Genomic DNA, 20,382 nt, shown 5'->3' with positions numbered 1-20,382 from the left:
TTCGCTTGGCAGTTGCGGTAGACTATTGGAAACATTACTGCCTGGCAATCTATTGGATGGGAGTTTGAAGCCTGCTTAAGCTCAAATGTTTCTTGTAGTGTGTGCAACTTCCCCATCCTTGTGAAATAGGGATGGGGGTTTTGGAGGAGCCTTTAGGTCTACCTGCCGAGTCATCAGCAGCCATTGCCTGGCCCTCCCTGGTCCTAGCTTGATGAAGAAGGGGCTTGGGCACTGATCATATATGTATAGGGTCAGTCTTTAGGGCATTGCCCTGTCGCTCGCCTCTGCCATTCATGAGTTACCTTTAAAACCGTTAAAGCGTTCCATTTAAAGTTTTACTAGGGGCGTGTATTTATTGAAAGGAAGGAAAATGGGAAATTTGAATATTTTTTGGGGTACTTCAAACATCATTAGGAAAACAATTCTGAGCCCTACTACCAATTGTTTTTGAGGATATTCCCATTAAATTCTAGACATATTGAGTATTAAAATTCTAATAACGTTTTATATTTCTAGCTTTCCCTAGAATGTGTTGCTTTTAGCAGTCATGGTTTTATGCAAGGTAACATGAACATCAGGATCCTTTGAGGGTCCTAGGTCGGTGTTGCAGGTAATTGCAAAGCTGAAGGCTCAAAACTCATCCTCACCTACCTGGCCGTCCATAGGGTCGACGTCCAACCTTAGAGAGGACACTCCGAGGAGATAGGGACCTCTAGATGGAGCATTCCTTCCAACCTTGATACCCAAGGGCGGAGAGCCTCTCTTGCAGGCCGGAGAGCATTATCATCATCCTGAAAGAAGTGAGGGGATTAGTGATGAAGGAGAAGACCGTTCTCCTCAATAAGCAATGCATACATTAATCCGGATCAAATTAAATCATCGCCAAAGGATACCAAAAGGAAACATATTAGAACCAACTTACATCATGGGTCCGGAGTAGCGAGGACAGCTCGTAGCAGAACGTGCATGACTCTGGGAACCACACCATGTAGGCGGACCTTCTGTAAAAGAAAGGGGACATAAGTCTGGATGTTCCTTGAAACTTGGTTAGTGATCCTATTCACAGGCTGGGATCAGCCGTATAGCTAATAGAATGCCTATATTTATGCATATATTTAATTCTATCTATGTATTTCGTGTTCAAAATAGAAATAAATTAATTATGCCTATATTTATGCATATATTTAATTCTAACTATGCATAAAGTGGATAAATATTCATACAACATCGTGTTCAAAATAGAAATAAATTAATTATGCCTGTATTTATGCATATATTTAATTCTAACTATGTATAAATATGGATAAATATCCATACAAAATCGTGTTCAAATAGCAATAAATTTCCACTCAGTACTTGGAACCGAACGCTAGCCCCTTCTACTAATATCCAGTAACCACATAACATGTAACTATAACCTCACCGGTAAAATAAAGTTAACTCCGGTTCTGAACGTCTGAGTCAGGGGTGGCCAACCTATGGCGCATGCGCTAACAGTGGCGCATTTCATGATTAGAAGTGACGCACTATACCTCAAGATAGTAAATGAATGACTTTTCTTTAAAATTGGTAATTATGTTCATATAATTTCATTAGGTCTTCCAAGAATAGCTAATGAATATTACCAACACAAATTCAAAGTGTCATTAAAGTAAGTACTGTTTACTTTGTATTCATGTTAAATCCTTTCCTTTACAGCTAAAACCAAAGATTTACCACCCGTGGTCTGAGTGACCTCTGTTTCCACCGGAGATCCGGTAAGAAAGGTCCGTCACAGTGAAAACGTGAACAACCTGTACGATATTGTGATTATTCATGAAAAAGGGGTTCACACCCTAGTTTCTTATCGTCTGATTGATCAAAAAGCTAACCCTTAATATATTAAGAAATTATATTAATAATCAGTAACCACGTAACATGAAAATAATCTTCATCGGTATCACATTGTTAACCCCAGTTCTGATCGTCTGCTTGATCTCTGTTTGTACCGAAGACCCGGTGACAAAGGCCTGTCATCGTGATATCGTGACCGTCATTGGTACGATAACAATACCCTCAATTCTGAATGTGTTATCTCCAGTGAAGCCGGGGATTCGATGAAAAAAGGGGCCGTAATAGTGTAATTGTGATCAAACATGACAAAGGTTCATGTGCAAAAGGCCTCAGCCGGAGTCTGAGTGCCGGATTTCACCGTTGCACTCCAAATATCTGACTAGTTCTCACCCAATGAGTATCCATTATAGCGGAGTATAACTCAAGGCGGAGCTAAGGGTGTCGGCATAAAACGACCCCAATTAATGACTCATCCACTAACGTACCTATTAATAGTGCTAGCTATATTAACAGTAACCACATCAATAAAACGTGTATAACATTAAACGTACTATCATCAACTCGGATAATAAGAGGAGGCCTGAATAACTCGTGATCGTATCAAAACGGAAAACGGGAAATTCACCTCTCTTACTCGAGCTAATAAAGAAAACGAGAGAAGGGATAACTCATATCTGTAGAACAGGAAACGAGCGCTCTATGCTCTCGCTCTCAAGGTTACATAATAAAAAACTAACATCACACAATATGATAAGAAAATTAATAAAATTGATTGCTTTTTTCTTAGTAATTGTGATAACCAAGAACGAAGAATAACGACAACGTAACAAATAAACAAGGATATAGTCTAAAACGAGCCTTCCTGAGGCGAGTACAAAACTAACAGACTAAATCGCTATTCTTTAAATCGCTATTCTTTAAATCGCTATTCTTCGTAGGTCCAAATTAGACTTGCAAGCAAATAAATACCATAGTAAAAACTAATAAAAATTTACCGAAGTGAACATAACCCAAAATGGCTGCCGATACCTCGGCAGGACAATCGCTTCCAAAACTAAAAACCACCATAGTGGAAACAGAACAAAAGCCCGGTACTGCAATAAGCTGCCAAAACAAACTATGGTACTTAACATTGGTAAGGGTGAAGTAGCAACGTCAGTCATGTTGAAATAACGAGAAACTCTTCGAAAAACACTGTGCAAAAACAATCTCAACTTGCGAGCAAGTCCAAAATCAGAAGGATGACCTGGTGAGTGCGAGTGGTAGGTAACCCAACTGTATTCTCTAGGGCCTGTCACGGCCCTCCCCTTTGATGAAGGGATTATCTAAATGGAAGACAGCCTGTGAATAGTGGTTTACTGTACACACGCCCTTGTTAGATATACGACACCAACAAGGTGCTCGCGCGAGGGTTGTAACCTCTGCATTCCATGCTTTTATCTTTCTCTAGTATATTTGGAAGATTTATATTAGAAAAGAAGGACTTTCACCGGGCATCACAGGTCTCTCCCCAGAAATAGATTTTTCCTTCGTCAAAATCCCTTATATTTCTAATTTGTTGACCTATTTCTTTCCTTTACTGGCTTTTTACCTCCATTAGAGTGTGGAAGTCACCAATATGAACATCATAGAAATAAACAGAATATTAACAATTTTTTTTTATGCTCTCCTGATGTTCATATACATGGCTACCTGCCTCCCCACTGGCTTGGGATATTGAGGAATTGGGAATACTTTTGACTTTGAAACCAATGAATGGGTTACTATTCTGTATATGTAACAGTTATTATTGGAATAAAGTAGGTCCCAGACCATCGGATGCTAGAAATTGTGTGATGTGTCTATTTACACGCTATTTCAGAAATATCAATACACAGATAAAATTATTTCAGTTATGAAAAAAGGGATTTTGACGAAGGAAAAATCTATTTCTGGGCGAGAGACCTGTGCCGCTCAGTGAAATACTCCTAGAGCACTATTTCTAAGGAATATAACTGCTATATATTACCAGAGAAAAAAAGCATAGGAATGCCAGGTTGAACCCAGCTCGCTCACCTATATAAGGTGTCGGTATAAAATACTGGGGCGTGATAATTCACAACCAGAGGTCTCGCACTATTTAGATATCTCCTCTTCAAAATCCCCGCCACAGCGAGGTGCCGATCAACACTACTACCACTAACCCAACCCAATCTAGTGACGTCACTCCTCATAGCACCCAAGGTTTGGGGCCCATGTTGGGAGGGAAGTCAAGGGAGGGTTCACTGGGCGGCACAGGTCTCTCGCCCAGAAATAGAGTTTTCCTTCGTCAAAATCCCTTTTCTGGGCTCCGACCTGTGCCGCCCAGTGAAATGGTACCAGAGAAATGGTCCCAAATCTTGGAACAATACCTGAGAAAGTAAAATAAAATCCAAAATAACAGGTAAGAGGATAGCAAGACATAGTTGATTAAGGTTCACTATGTTCAGGAGGAATCACATTCCCTGCTGCCACTGTAGCAAATATAAGGCTTCCAGAGGTTTTAAGCAGTGGCGTTTAAATACTGTTGGAGACTTCCAGCCTGTATATTTAGTAAGTCCAGTGAAGTTCATAGTAATTAACTGAGGTAGCTACAGCTCATATATCATGGACGTGAGGGAGTGATGTGGGAATGATTCTAGGTAGCCCGTTAATGAAATGCAGAATCTTCTGTCTGAGTCCTTTCAGGATGATGGTTCTTCACCTTCTCTAATGGGTAAGGGCCCCGAGGACTGAACGGGAGATATGTTTAAGTAGGCTTCCAGAGTGTTTACTGGACATAAAGATGGGTCCTGCGGAAGTGGGACAATCTTCCAGGGGAACCGTCTGTCCTGGGGGTCCTCATTTTCGCTAAAAATCTTTTGTCAGGGGAAAGGAGTACTTCCCCTGACGAGAGAAATTCAATATGACCTGGATCTCTAGACAAGGCTGAAAGTTCTGATATTCTGGCGCCAGAAGTCAGGTTCATTAAGAACAAGGATTTCCTAACCAATGGAATATAATGGCAAGTCTCGTTAAGAGTGTCTGAAGCCAACTTAAGTACGTCATTCAGAAACCAGGAAACTGAGCTAGGGTGAGTTGATGGTTTCAATCTGGCGCAGGTTCTCGGGATGGATGAGAAGTATGAATCTGTAAGGGCAATATTAAAGCCAATTGTAAAACCTTCAAGGCTGACTTAATTTGTGGTAATAGTACAAGTCGCTAAGTCTGATTCAAATAAAATTCTGAAGAAGGTTACTGTCAGATTCATAGTCATCGTCTCAACCTTTGAGTCCCTTAAAAACTGGCAAGTTTCATAACAGCCGAATCATACTGTCGAAGGGTGGATCCCCTCTTATCTGATTCTAAAAATAACGTATTTGAGGATCAATATCTGCACCTCTTGAGCTGCAAATTTCATAAAGTCCAGAAAGGTAGGGCATTCTGAATTTGAGGAGGCTAACACAAAGCGAGTTGTACTGCTTGTGTTAGTATTGGATTGGGGATCTGTCGAGGTGGAGACCCAGTTCCACCAGAAGGGGAAACCCGTTGTGCTTGGGCCAGATGGGGGCTACTAGAGCAACTTGGCCTTTGAAAGTCCTGAGCTTGTCTAACACTTTCATCGACAGATTTATTGGTGGGAATAGGTAAATTCTCTCCCAAGTGTTCCAGACTAATGATATTGCGTCTGTGGCGTAAGCCCGAGGATCCGGGCTGGGAGCTACGTAGCACTCTAGTTTGTAGTTGGACTTTGTTGCAAACAGATCTATCTGGAGATCCGGAACCTGAGAAAGAATCCAACTGAAGGACTTTGGGTCTAGTGACCACTCCGACTCCAGCGGAGTTGTCCTCGAAAGTGCGTCCGCCACTATCTACATTGATATGAAGTTGGCGGAATATTGTCGACCATAGTCCCAGGACTTTCTTGTACTGAGAGTATCCCCCCCCCCCCCCGCCTGTTAAGGAGGCGTCTGTGTAAATGACGAGCTTGGGGGTGGATATTGTAAGGAAACGGATTTGCCAGATTTTGACCTTTGTCCATGGTTGAAGTCTTTTCTTCAGAATTGGTTGGAGTCGAGCCCTTTGTCTCGATATTACTCGTTTTCCTGGAGCACCATACTCGGCTTATATCTTTCAGTCTGGCCTTCAGTAGTATATCTGTTACTGAGACAAACTGGAGGGCACCCAGTATTCTCTCTTGATTTCTTCTGGAAGACAATTTGTCTTTGAGAAAACGTATTGTGTTTTGCTATATCGTTCCTCTTGGCTGTTGGGAGACAGAGTGTGGGAGCATAGAACCCATTGAATCCTAACCATTGAAACTTGTCTTCGGGACCAAACGAGATTTCTCGAAGTTGATTTGGAACCAAAACTGTTGTAAGAGATTATCACTCTGTAGTTGCTGTGAGACAGTTTGCCTAGTTGAAGCCTAGAAACGGACGAAAATGCCTTGCTTTCGGAACATGATAGCAAACGTCTGCAAGATCCATAGAGGAGGTGACGGCCCCACAGAGAAGCAAGGCCCGCACCTGAGAGATGGTCAGCATGTGAAGCTTGTCGCATTAAATGTAAGAATTCAGAAACGACAGGTCTAGGAATACTCTTCGCTATTCTGAGTCTTTCTTTGGCCCGCTGAACAAGTGATCCTGAAATTACAAACGATTTACTTTCTTTATTGCTTCCTTTTGCAATACTGTAGATCGTTTTCATATAAGACTAGCTCTTCCGTTGGATGTTGATGAAAACTGGTTGGTGGAGGGGGCCTTTCTATCCAACTCCACCCCAGACTTTTGGAAGTTATACTGAAAGCCCAAATGTTGAACGTTCAACGGTTCCGGAAGATGTAAAGTCCTACCCCTACCTGAGAACTCCCAATGATTTGCTGCGGATTTACCTCCTCGGCCTCGAGAGTAGCTGTTGCGAAAAGTTCCTCTCGAGCTAGCGCCTCTGGGGCGCTGGTAACCCTGGAAAGCACCCTGAGTTTCAAAGGTGGGCCTAAGGGCTGGGGAAGTAGCATAGGAGGTAGTTGCTACTTGGGACTGAGGAACCAGCACGTATTGCTGTTGGGGTTGACCCTTCGAAGTGAAAGGTTGACTCCCTTGTGCCACCGGGATGGTTTGAACCACCTGTTGGGACCGCCGGTTTGGAAGGAATGGAAAGATCTCAGACTCTTTCTACCTCGAGATTGGTTGCTGGCCGGTTCGAACTTGTGCTTGGGGACTAAGCCCATCGAACCTTGAGGCTCTGATTGACCCTAGCAGCTCCAGACTGGGGCTTTAATGAGCTTGTTAGGCTCAAGTCTGATAGTGGCCTCAGACAAGACATGCCTACAGCAACGACGTCTGGCCGCAAAGAAGTCGTAGGAATCAGACAGTAAGGTTTGAAGTAATGACTTCGTCAAGACCTTAAAAGGTGGTTCTTCTTCATACATTAAAGAGGTCTTTTCTGCCATTGTAGCCGAGTTGATAGGTCTACTCAGGCGCATACAGGCTTCGAGCTCGAGGCATATCAGGGATTCCGGAAGCCTGGGTAGCCACTCACTGAACTGAATGGAAGCACAGTCAGCGCTTAATTTACCCGATGTGAAGGTCGCCGGGGCGTTAGTCCAGCAATCGTGATCCCCCAGGGACAGGAGGGAGGTCGGATGCGTTTCCTTCAGCTGCGGTAACGGCTTGTCCTCGTTTATTGCCTGCTGAGCAAGGTCCGATATCTTAGTGACACACGGAATAGGGGTTTAATCCTCCACTAGAAACATCGTGTACGGGCTCTTGTGAGGTGTTAACGTAGTGTTAACACACTCCCACTCGTTTAAGGGCCGGACCCAGGTGGACTGAGCCTGCCCCTTTGGGTACATTTTGGTTTCTTTGGAGACCTTGTCAAACCTTACGAGTGTCTCCTCGGTAAGGCATGCGAAACCAGAGAGAGGGAACTGTAGACCCGGCGGGTAGAATTCAAAATCTTCTACAGTCCGGGTGCCAAACCCTTCGATGGTTAACATACCATCTTTGAAGGGAGAGCGCAAGGCCGCCTTCCACGGATTGCTTTCGACGAATTCCGGGAGCTTAGAGGCATCCGGGATGATATATTGTGCTGTTGAGGTAGCCCATAACAAATGAGACCCTGTATGAGGCTATCTGGCTTAGCACTCTCTCTTCCCCCTAATGGGCAATAATTCCATTCAATTGTCAAGTTCACAGAGGCACCAGGAATCTTTCATCATATAATTCGTGGTGACTCGGTATGTGACACGAGGTTTGAGCCAGTGAGCTACAGAGGTCCGTAAATTATATATATATGTATATATATGGATAAATATCAACACAACATCGTGTTCAAATAGAAATAAATTTCTACCTCATCCCTGGGATCGGTCGCTGGCCTCTTCTAATGAAAGGTCAGGTTGAAACTAACCATGCCACGAGAGGCCATGCATCAATCTTGAAAGGGCTGCCGGATCGAAGGGAGCCTCCGGGGTCGTAGGTTTCAGGCCGGGCTTCGCTCTCGACCCAAGAGAAGTCTTAACTGGTTTGGTGATTCGGAAGACCTGTGAGTCCTTGGTAGGGGCCGGCAGGTAGCTTTAACTTTAGGGACAACGGGACGTGGCCCGACATCAGCCACGTGCTTCCTTGAAAACCCTAAAAGGAAGAGACACAGGGTCTCTTTGCCCCGACACTCCAGGCAAACCCGCCAACCCAGATCTAAAGAGTCGCCAAGGTAGAAGTCATGGAAGACTGCGAGCTCCGAAAGAGGGTATATCGTTACTAATGAACAAGGTAACTCCGTTGGGAATGTAAAATAAATAGATAAAAAATAAAATGAAAATCCCAAAATATTATATCCGAAGTTATAATTATAGATAGTAACGACAGGGGCACCTACAGTGTCCCATAGTAGGGTAGTAACCCAAAAAGATCCGGGTGTTCCGAATTCTTAAAATAGACCGGTATGAAACTGGGACAAAAAGGCTATGAACAAAATTTCGGACCGGTATAATAACCGGGGAGAAAACTTTTCATAAATTAACTGACATTGTCAAAATAATTCCATAAAAGGTGAAGATTATCAATGAAATAATATTGTCATAGCGCGAAATATACTATCCCGTCGGTACTGGGGAAGTATAGAATAACATAAAGATACATAAGTATCCCATAGCAGGTCAGTAACCTAAAGAGATCCGGATGCTCCGAATTCTTGAATTAGACCAATATGAAATCGGGACAAAAGACTATGAACAAAATTTCAGATCGGTACAGTAACCGGGGAAAAACTTATCATAAATTAACTGACTTTGTTAAAACAATTCCATAATAAGTTAAGATTATCAATGAAAAAATATTGTCATAGCGAGAAATATACTATCCCGTTGCTACTTGGGAAGTATAGAATAAAATAAAGATACGTGAGTGTCCCATAATAGGTTAGTAACCTAAAAGGATCCGGGTGTTCCGGGTTCTTAAAGTAGACCGATATGAAACCGGGACAAAAGGCTATGAACAACTCTAGAACCGGTTTAGTAACCGGGGAAAAACTTATAAATAAACTGACATTGTTAAAACAATTCCGTAATAAGTTAAGGTTATCAATGAAATAATATTGTCATAGCTTGAAATACACTATCCCGTCGCTACTTGGGAAGTATAGAATAAAATACAGATACGTGAGTATCCCATAATAGGTTAATAACCTAAAAAGATCCGGGTGTTCCGGATTCCTAAAATAGACCGATATGAAATCGGGACAAAAGGCTATGAACAAAATTTCGAACCGGTATAGTAACCGGGGAAAAATTATAAAAATTAACAGACATTGTTGAAACAATTCCGTAATAAGTTAAGATTATCAATGAAATAATATTGTCATAGCGAGGAATATACCATCCCGTCATTACCAGGGAGGTATAAAATAAAAAGGGATGAAAAATTATAATCATAACTAGTTCCGGGGCCCCCGGGGCCGGGGAACAGGGTTGGTAAAGTAAACTTAAAGTAAACTTAAAGTAACTTAAAGTAACCTAAAGTAAACCCAAAGTAACCTAAGATACATCCTTAAAATACATAAATAGAAAAACTCCAGTTATGATCTAAAACTAATGTCTGTAATTGAATAGGGCTCCCGGAGGGAGGATATTAATCAAAACTGTGTCAGTGTCAACAGATCTTGTATATAAGAGCCCGGAGGCTCCGATGTCTGATGACGGGAGGGTACCACGGGAGAGCGCGGGGGGAGCCAATGGAACCCCCACTACCCAACCGGAGGTACCGGGACGAAGGTAATGATTCATGTAGAATATAATATAATGATATGGGATATTAATAAGTCCTATGCGGACGATAATAGCAGGAGGTACCGTAGTTGGGGACACTCCTAATATAAGTGCTCATTCTTACAACCATAGCTAAAAGCAAAAGTTACACCAAGGTGCAGTTATACCGACTAATCACGTGTGATAGTCCCCGGTGGTCCCGGCCCTCCCCCTCCCCCGACCGATGGCCAATCGGGGCGACGGGAGGGGGGGAGACGAAACCGCCTGGTATGAATGAATGAGACTAAGTCACACCCCGTGGGTACACTCAGTCCTCAATATGTCGGAACGTTGAGGGAAGACTGAGGAACAAGCATACTTGACCCGTATGTCATAACCAACAACCATCGAGTGAGAGGAAGGGTGTACACTGGAGGAGGGGGGGGGATGGAATAGCCTCCCCAACCTGTGGGGGGGGGGAATGGTACTGGTGAATCACCAGTGCGTAGTGGTAGACAGGGCTACCAACTGGAGATCCCCCCAACATGACATGAAAATCCCAAAAATATGATCATAACGGAGTAAAGCAATAAATATAATATCAATGCACAAATACATGAACATAATTAATGAATTAAAAGCGAAATCACGTAAGTAAGGTTAGGCATTCAGAAATAATATGGCGAGAGAGGGACTCGGGCGAGTGGTAGGGGAGGAAGCATGACGCCATCAGCAGATGGAAAGCAGGGGTACCAACCTAGTTACTGAAGCGGTAGATCGAACAGTAAAAACAACGCGAGAGTCCCACTCGAACCAAATGTAAAACTAGGTGGAGCGTAATAAAACTAAAATGTTTAATAATAATAAGTGAGATGGTCGTCTTCCTAGAACTAGCGAAACAATCTCAATGGTGACGCAATCCACCAACATGCACGAATGCAGGCATACCAACATAACCTACTCCTTGATGAAACGCTAACACTGATATCATAGGATAACATAAAATAATGCTAGATGAAAGCATAAAGACGGTGTACTATACAAATGTAAGGAAAAAACTCCTAAAAGTTCGAACAAATATTAATGACGGACGAACTAACGAGAAAAATGGCAGAGCCGAACCATGAACGGTAAGAACGGGGACGCCGTTCATATATAAACACTTCTCAATTAATAAAACAGAGGTTACACTGCCCAATCTCGCTAAAACTCATGGATAAAGTACTTAACTTCGATGGGGTATCTTAGGAATCGGCCATCGATTTTAAAATAATGATAAATCCAAGAGTAAACACGAGAAAAAACATGTTGGACTTAATAACAACAAGTGCTATAAAGGAGTGACGTCACTAGCGTGGGTTGGGTTAGTGGTAGTAGTGTTGATCGGCACCTTGCTGTGGCGGGGATTTTGAAGAGGAGATATCTAAATAGTGCGAGACCTCTGGTTGTGAATTATCACGCCCCAGTATTTTATACCGACACCTTATATAGGTGAGCGAGCTGGGTTCAACCTGGCATTCCTATGCTTTTTTTCTCTGGTAATATATAGCAGTTATATTCCTTAGAAATAGTGCTCTAGGAGTATTTCACTGGGCGGCACAGGTCGGAGCCCAGAAATACTATATGATAAATATCTATTTTGTGTATTTGCTATTTAATATGAAATTATTCAGCATTATGAAGCTTCATCTGTGGTGGATAACGGGGGAGGGTGGGCTGTGTCACCCTAGCAGTACAAGCCGAACTCGATTGAGTCCCCCCTTGTCAGGCTGGGAGGAATGTAGAGAGGAGAGATCCCCTTTTTTGTTTCATTTGTTTGATGTCAGCTACCCCCAAAATTGGTGGAAGTGCCTTGGTGTATGTATGTATAATTGTAATCACATTTTCTTGTGAAATCCAGGTTTCAATTATGCAGTAAATTCTGTAGAGAATAATTTTCCAGCCAATGTTGATAACTGGGCACTAACACCCGAAACCCTGAATGAAACGTGTCCGGAAGATAACAACCGTGGTCTTGGCTGGGGTAAAGGAGGTTTCGCTCCATATGGGTTTGCTGGCATCATGCAAGGTGCTGCCACGTGCTTCTTTGGATTTGTGGGCTTTGATTGCATTGCTACAACAGGTGAGTTTGTATGAGAAAACCCTTTCATCTTCATGATACACTTTTATTCTTATTATATATAGATTATATTCAGGCAAGTGATGGGCATCTCACATTTTCTTTTGGTTAGTGTAATATTACTTCTTTTAAAAGTCTTTCGTCTTCAGAGCAAAACTTAGTAGATTTTTAAAATTTTAGATTTTGTTAATAAAGTTTGAAGTTTGTTTTATCTGAATATGTATTTTAACATTATGTATTAAAGAGCATGTGTTTGTTTCTATACAGGAGAAGAAGCAATCAAGCCAGAGCGGAGTATTCCATTGGCTATTGGCCTGTCTCTGTTCTTTGTGTTTTTGGCATACTTTGGCATGTCATTTACAATCACCCTAGCAATACCTTATTGTCAACAGGTAAGTTGTGTATCGTTTGAAAAATTTTAGCGTATGAAAAATTTTGTATTGAGTTAATTTATTACTCTTATGTAGCCATGGTATGTATGTGCCTGCCTGTCTGTGCAGGAGTCAAGAATTTTGACTTTGTGTTCTTGGTAAAATAAAATAATACAGTAATGAAATTGTAAAAACACTTAATGTGAGTATCCTTATGGTAGTTATTTATATAATATTTGTATGTATTATTTTAGAATAAGGCTTAAATAATTTGAAGTTTGTATAGACTGTTGTAAGATTGAACAGTATTTTGGTGCTTCTTGTAAATGTTATTTTGTGTTCATGCATCACCTGTTTATGGGTTCTTATTAGATGTTTGCTGCTTGTATAAAAAAGTCAATACAGTGGAACCTCGGTACTCGAACAATTCGCAACTCACACAAATTCGTATTCGAACAAAAAATTTGAGTCCAAAATGTCTCCAAATTTAAACAAATTTTCGGAACTCGTCCACCCGAACTGATCTATACAGCATCCCCTGCAAACTTCATGGCATCAGTTTGAGCCAGCCTGCCATCAAAGGAAGACTCATGCATTCCCTTATGTTTTATATTGTGCTAATTGATAATTGCAATACTTAACTTGGGAGTAGAAGTCTCTAGAAGCTCAGACATCGTCACTAAACACAAAATAAAGGTTCCGAACACTAGAACACGTGTTGATATCACGGTGCTAAAGAAGGAATGATGGGAGGTGCGTGGGTGGTAGTGGTGGTAGGGGCCAGTAGTCGTAGTAGCGGGCAGTAGTCGGATGTAGAACGGCACCTCGTAGTAGCGGGGGATGTTGATGAAGGAGAAGACTAATTGGTAAGGGACCTCTGATAGTGGTTTTAACACACCCCAGTTTTAGTACCGACACACTATAAGGGTGAGCGAGCTGGGTATATTCCTGGCATTCCATGCAACTTTTTTCTCTGGTATATTTAGCAGAATTTATACCTTAGAAATAGCGCTCTAAGGAGCATTTCACGGAGCGACACAGGTTGAGCCCAGAAATAGATTTTTCCTTCGTCAAAATCCCTTTTTGTGTTCTTTTTATTAACTCTGGGCATTCATAATGGGTCCAAAAAAAGCCAGAAGTGAACAGAGAGAGAAGAAGAAGACAGTGAGAACAACAATTGAACTAAGAAAGGAAATAATTACCAAATTTGGAAATGGCGTCTGTGTTTCGGATCTCGCTGTGCAGTATGGCATTCCAAAATCAACGATTCCAACTTTCCCCAAGAACAAAGAAGTGATAAATGCAGCTAATGTTGCAAAAGGTGTGACTTTGATAACAAAGCAAAGGTCGCAGGTAATGGAGGAAATAGAAAAGCTGCTACTAATATTCATCAGGATAGAGTTAGCCGGTGATAGCATTAGTGAAGTATTTATTTGCGAAAAAGCCTTACAAATTTACGGTGACCTAGAAAAGAAAATGCCTAGTACAAGTTCTGAAAGTGAAACATTTACGTTCAAAGCCAGCAGAGGTTGGTTCGAAAAATTCAAAAACAAAACTGGCACACATCGTGTAAGAAGTCACTCTTCCAATACAGTACTGTTTTCATCAAGAAAAAAATTACTTATATTTTAATCTATTTTGATCATACAGTATTAACCTAGTGAAGTGAAGCCTAATTTTCTATGTCAAGAAACTTCTGTGGAATCAATTGACTAGAAACCATTTCACTCTTGACCTACTGACCAGACACCATCATTAATCATTAGAGAATGTTCTTATGAATTGCCAGTAGAGTTTTTGAAATCAGGGAGCAATCAATCTATTACGATAGAAAATCTAAAGAGTATTTATCCCATGATTATCGATCCTATCCCTTTATTATTATTATTATTATTATTACTAGCCAAGCTACAACCCTAGTTGAAAGAGCAAGATGCTATAAGCCCAAGGGCTCCAACAGGGAAAAATAGCCGAGTGAGGAAAGGAAATAACGAAATAAATAAATGATGAGAATAAATTAACAATATATCATTCTAAAAACAGTAACAGCGTCAAAACAGATATGTCCTATATAAACTATTAACAACGTCAAAAACAGATACAGGGGGTCCTCGGGTTACGACGCTGATCCGTTCTTAAGACGCGGTGTAACCCGAATTTCCGTGTAAGTCGGAACACCATAAATATACGTACTGTACTGTACTGTAAAGTATTACTGTATACTGTACTATAATTAAATGTATCAAATGACATAAAAACAATATTAGAAAAAGAGAAAACAATTCCTTACCACATGAATTAAAGTAAATATCAATAAAAAAAGAAAACAATTCCTTACCACATGAATTAAAGTAAATATCAATAAAAAAAGAAAACAATTCCTTACCACATGAATTAAAGTAAATATCAATAAAAAAAAGAAAACAATTCCTTACCACATGAATTAAAGTAAATATCAATAAAAAAAGAAAACAATTCCTTACCACATGAATTAAAGTAAATATCAATAAAAAAAAAGAAAACAATTCCTTACCACATGAATTAAAGTAAATATCAATAAAAAAAGAAAACAATTCCTTACCACATGAATTAAAGTAAATATCACTAAAAAAAAAGAAAATTCCTTACCACATGAATTAAAGTAAATATCAATAAAAAAAAAAGAGAACAATTCCTTACCTTATTCCTATGGTTGGCTTGCACACTGGAAGGGATGTTGCAAGGGACGGAGAGACTGGTTTATTGTGGAGAGGAAGGTGCAGAAGATGCTGGAGAAACTGGGGCAGGTGAATCAGGATTCTCTGGAAGTGAGACAGAAGATGCTGGAGAAGCTGGGGCAGGCGAGTCTGGAGGTGAAGAGCCTACAAGAGGTGGTGGAGAAGCTGGAGAAGCAGAGGCAGCTGAGGTTGATGGCAGAGGCTTTGTAGCAATAGAGGCAGCTGAGGTTGATGGTAGAGGCTCTGTTGCAGGCAAATCTGGAGTAGTAGAGGCAGCTGATGTAGAGGGTGCAGTTCTCTCTACTTTCTTAAAATACCGCTCCAGGTTAGACTGGACAGAGAGGATCCTCTTCTCATCCAAAATCTCCTTATAACACTGCAGTAAGTCCATGACACCTCTGGAAACCCTGGTGAACCTGTCCATGTTGGGATCTTGAGCCTCGAAAGTTGCCAATGCTTGTTGTATCTCGGCAAAACCTTTTGACAAGCCCTGCCTTGTGAAAGCCTTAGGGTCTGGGGTGGGGGCTTCTTCCTCTTCCTCTATGATCTGCTTCTCCAGTTGTATCAAGTCCCCAGCAGATAACTCCTCTCCATGAGATTCTAGCAGCTCCGTAACATCATCAACCTCCATCTCCAAATCGGTTTCCTTACTCAGGGCAACAATGTTCTTGATAACATGGTCAACTGTGTCCTCAAACCCATGAAAATCATTAACAAATTGAGGACATAGCTTCCTCCAAACACCATTCATGTTTGTAACCTTCACCTCCTCCCAGGAATCAGCAATGTTCTTAATAGCATCAAGGATGTTGTAGGACTTCCAAAAGTCCTTCAGAGTCAAGTCCTTCTTCGTTTCAGTTGCCTGTAATGCCATAGCAATTGTTCTTCGGAGGTAGTAGGCCTTGAATGAAGCAATCACTCCCTGGTCCATAGGCTGTAAAAGGGCCGTAGTATTAGGTGGAAGGTAAACCACCTTCACATTAGGGTGAAAGTCTCCCAGCTGGGCAGGGTGTCCAGGGGCATTGTCCAGCAATAGCAACACCTTAAAGGGGATACCCTTTTGGGCGCAATACCGCTCCACACTAGGTACAAAATGGTTGATAAACCAGTCTTCAAACACTGCAAGTGTCACCCATGCCTTCTTATTTGCCTTCCAAATGACTGGGAGTTGACTCTTCCAAATTCCCTTGAGTGCCCTTGGATTTTCAGCCTGATAGACCAGCATGGGCTTCAGTTTGAAGTCGCCAGCAGCATTTCCCCCAAGAAGCAAAGTTAGCCTCTCCTTGCCTGCTTTATGACCGGGTGCTGACTTCTCCTCCTTTGCTATGTACGTGCGGTTAGGCATGCGCTTCCAGAATAAACCTGTCTCATCCGCATTGAACACCTGATAAGCAGAATAACCCCCCTCCCTAATTATCTCAGCCAACGCTTTAGGAAATTCACTTGCTGCTTTCTCATCCCCACTAGCAGCTTCACCTTGCACTTTAAGATTATGGTAATTGGCCCGAGCCTTAAATCGCATAAACCAACCCCTACTAGCCGAAAACTCTTCACTTTCACTTTCTCCCCCCCTTTCTTTTTTCAACGCTTCAAACAACCTTTTAGCCTTCTCTTGAATAACCATTAAGCTCACTGGAATACGCCGTTGATTTTGATCTTCCAACCAAAGCACTAATAACCTTTCCATTTCGATAATTAAACCACTACGCTGTTTCGTTATCACTGTTGCTTTCATTGGAGCAGATCCTTTTACGTGTTCAACAATGCGCTCCTTATCTTTAAGGATAGTAGCCACGGTCGAACGGCTAAGGCCAAGCGATCGGCCAATGTTCGTTGGCGTTTCACCGTTTTTAGACCGCTTAATAATGTCTAATTTCACTTCCATGGTGATGGCCTTCCTTTTCTTCGATGCACTACCATCAGAAGAATCTGCCTTGCGCTTTGGAGCCATAATGAAGGGCAAAAAGTTCAAAAAAACGATCAAACACGTGAGAGAAAGAACAGGCAATCACAACCAAAAATGGCGTATGAGTGGAACTGAGCGACGCCGTCTTCCTCGCCCACAACCACCACAAAGCGTATTCATCCACCGCGCGCTAGAAACTAGTTCGCAATTGTTTACGTCGCTTACGACGCTAACGGTGTAAGACGGAAAGACGCTTAATATTATTTTTATATTTTTATGGGGCGCGTTCGTAACGGCGAAACCGCGTAAGTCGGGACCGTCGTAACCCGAGGACCTACTGTATGTCATATATAAACTATAAAAAGACTCATGTCAGCCTGGTCAACATAAAAACATTTGCTCCTACTTTTTGATGGGTTATCATAACGTGGTGAAAGGGTTTGCATATCGCCATGATAAGCAAAGCTGTAAAAGTCATTGCCACCTATACTAGGTTGGTTTGTTGTGAGCAATCAGATAAAAGTCTACCATCACCAATCCACACTGGCCTGCATGGTTTGAAAACTGGCCAAACCCGAGATATGTATAAGGAAATGTCTGAGGCCTTGGTCCTGCAGTGAACTAGAATCAGCTACATTTTCTGTTGTTGCTGTATCAGTCCTATATTAAGGAACTTTAAATATGAAACTAATGAAAATATTCATAATGATCTTACATTTCAGGATTCAGATGCACCACTGGTTGCTATTTTTAATGAATTAGGATGGGAGACATCCAAGTGGATTATTAGTATTGGTGCTCTAACTGGATTTTCTGCAAGGTAAGTTTGTTGATTGTGAATAATATAGGGGATATTCTCCAAGGAAAAATATGAATGTTGTATATTACCTGGGAACATACTTCGCTATGGGATCATGTAATTGGGTTAGGCCAAATGCAAACTATTATCTTGGTTAAAAGATTTGAGATACTGTAATACAATACAATAATCTGCTAGTTACTGTAGTGTTTCAACTAATGTTTTCCATAATTTTGTATTTTGACAGTTTGTTCGGCATTTTGTTACCTCTTCCCCGAGTTATTTATGCCATGGCTGATGATGGAATACTCTTCAGATCTTTAGCCAAGATCAATAAACGTTTCAGAACACCAGCAGTTGCAACTATTGTCTCAGGGGTGTTTGCTGGTAAGAAGTTTTAGCATTTTTATTTCTTTTAACTCCAAAAAAAATACCAAACATTATTTCAAAAGAAACTGTACCCCTCTGCTAACTTGACATTTGCAAATCAAGAAATTTCTTACTACGTATATGCTAAGTGCTATTTTCATTTGATAGTTGTCTGTTATGGTACTTTTGTGCTAGTATATTAAAACCAGAAAAGTAAAGCTACCCAAAACATGTATTATCTTGGAAGCAAATACTGAATTTTGGCAATAGAATTTATTGAGTACCTGTATTTCAGTCCATAGGTTGTAGTCATATAGCTAATATTTACAAATTGTGTACTTAACCTTAAGATAAAAAGTAAAAACTTCTCTCTCTCAACCCCTATATCTCTCTCTTCTGTGAACCATCGAGCACGGTATCAGGACATATACTGCTGAGTAGAAATTGCACTTGCTGTAGCCTTCACCGACAATTTTTTTTTCTCGGTTAGACAGAATCCAGGAATAATGCTCAAATACATACATACATATACCAAGGCACTTCCCCCTATTTTGGGGGGTAGCCGACATCAACAAATGAAACAAAAAAAAGGGGGGGACCTCTACTCTCTACGTTCCTCCCAGCCTGACAAGGGACTCAACCGAGTTCAGCTGGTACTGCTAGGGTGCCACAGCCCACCCTCCCCCGTTATCCACCACAGATGAAGCTTCATAATGCTGAATCCCCTACTGCTGCTACCTCCGCAGTCATCTAAGGCATCGGAGGTAGCAGCAGGGCCTACCGGAACTGCGTCACAATCGCTCGCCATTCATTCCTATTTCTTAGCACGCTCTCTTGCCTCTCTCACATCTATCCTCCTATCACCCAGAGCTTACTTCACTCCATCCATCCACCCAAACCTTGGCCTTCCTCTTGTACTTCTCCCATCAACTCTTGCATTCATCACCTTCTTTAGCAGACAGCCATTTTCCATTCTCTCAACAAGGCCAAACCACCTCAACACATTCAAATAGTACATATAAATCCAGTAGTATAATCCCCCTCAAACCTTTATTTTGCCCAAAGCTTCCAAGGCTATTTGAAAGAAGTTCCATAAGATGCCAGGAAAAGGGGAACATAGTTTATTAATTTCCAAGCCAGTTCCTTTCATTTTAACACTACTGCTTCCTCCGGTGCCTTGGATGACCGCGGAGGTAGCAGCAGTAGGGGATTCAGCGTTATGAAGCTTCATCTGTGGTAGATAACGGGGGAGGGTGGGCTGTGGCACCTTTGCAGTACCAGCCGAACTCGTTTGAGTCCTTTGTCAGGCTGGGAGGAACGTAGAGAGGAGAGGTCCCCTTTTTTTGTTTCATTTGTTTGATGTAGGCTACCTCCCAAAATTGGGGGAAGTGTCTTATATGTATGTAAGATAAACCCAAAATAGCCAAGTCTTACTATATGAGTTGGATTTTTTGAGTGCTCCCCTTGAAGAGCCTCAACTATGCTCCTTTAATTGACCTTCCAGAACAAGAGCTGTGACTACAAGTAGGAAATCTTGATCATAAGGAATATGGAAGTTTTACTTTTGCAGATTCCTCCTTGGGGGGTTATCACTAATTTTCTGGTGAAGATTTTGGAGCAGATTCCTTGGATGTAAATGAAAATGTCTGGAGTATTATTGTAGTGCTTTGACTGCATTTTAGATAAATTGTGTGAAACAGGCAAATGTTTTTTTTTATTATTGGATAATTAGCAATAAAAATCAGTTGTGTTTGAACTTGTTTGTAACAGACACCAAAAAAATTATTATTATTATTTTTTTTTGCTATATCATTTAGTCCTACGTTAGTTTCAATCATAATAGCACTAATTTTTTAGTGTATCTCAAACCAAGGTAAAATAAACCACTTTCTTAAGACCTCTACGGCTTCTCAGTAAATCTAGGACAGTCATGTTCTGACAAATATAACTCAGTGGTCTAAAACTCATTTTTAGTAATAATTACAATGAATTATAATCTATTTACGGTAGATTATGTTTTAACTGT

The 20,382-nt window shown here is 41.3% G+C and overlaps 1 protein-coding gene across 3 annotated transcripts in view; it reads left to right on the top strand.

The window, feature by feature from the left end:
- LOC137618116 (cationic amino acid transporter 2-like) overlaps window positions 1-20,382 on the top strand; it is an 85,883-nt gene that overhangs the window by 22,963 nt on the left and 42,538 nt on the right. For all 3 annotated transcript variants that reach the window (XR_011039727.1, XM_068348117.1, XM_068348118.1), the window contains 4 exons: window positions 12,018-12,197; window positions 12,462-12,586; window positions 17,911-18,008; window positions 18,235-18,374. Coding sequence is in view for 2 of the 3 variants with exons in the window: in XM_068348117.1 (XP_068204218.1) it covers window positions 12,018-12,197; window positions 12,462-12,586; window positions 17,911-18,008; window positions 18,235-18,374 (543 nt within the window). In the remaining variant the exon portion in view is untranslated. The remainder of the gene's footprint in view (window positions 1-12,017; window positions 12,198-12,461; window positions 12,587-17,910; window positions 18,009-18,234; window positions 18,375-20,382) is intronic.

This window comes from Palaemon carinicauda, chromosome 24, assembly GCF_036898095.1.
Source record: "Palaemon carinicauda isolate YSFRI2023 chromosome 24, ASM3689809v2, whole genome shotgun sequence".
Lineage (NCBI taxonomy): Eukaryota > Metazoa > Arthropoda > Malacostraca > Decapoda > Palaemonidae > Palaemon > Palaemon carinicauda.
Note: the sequence above shows the minus strand (reverse complement) of the source record. Positions and strands in the feature narration are given on the sequence as shown.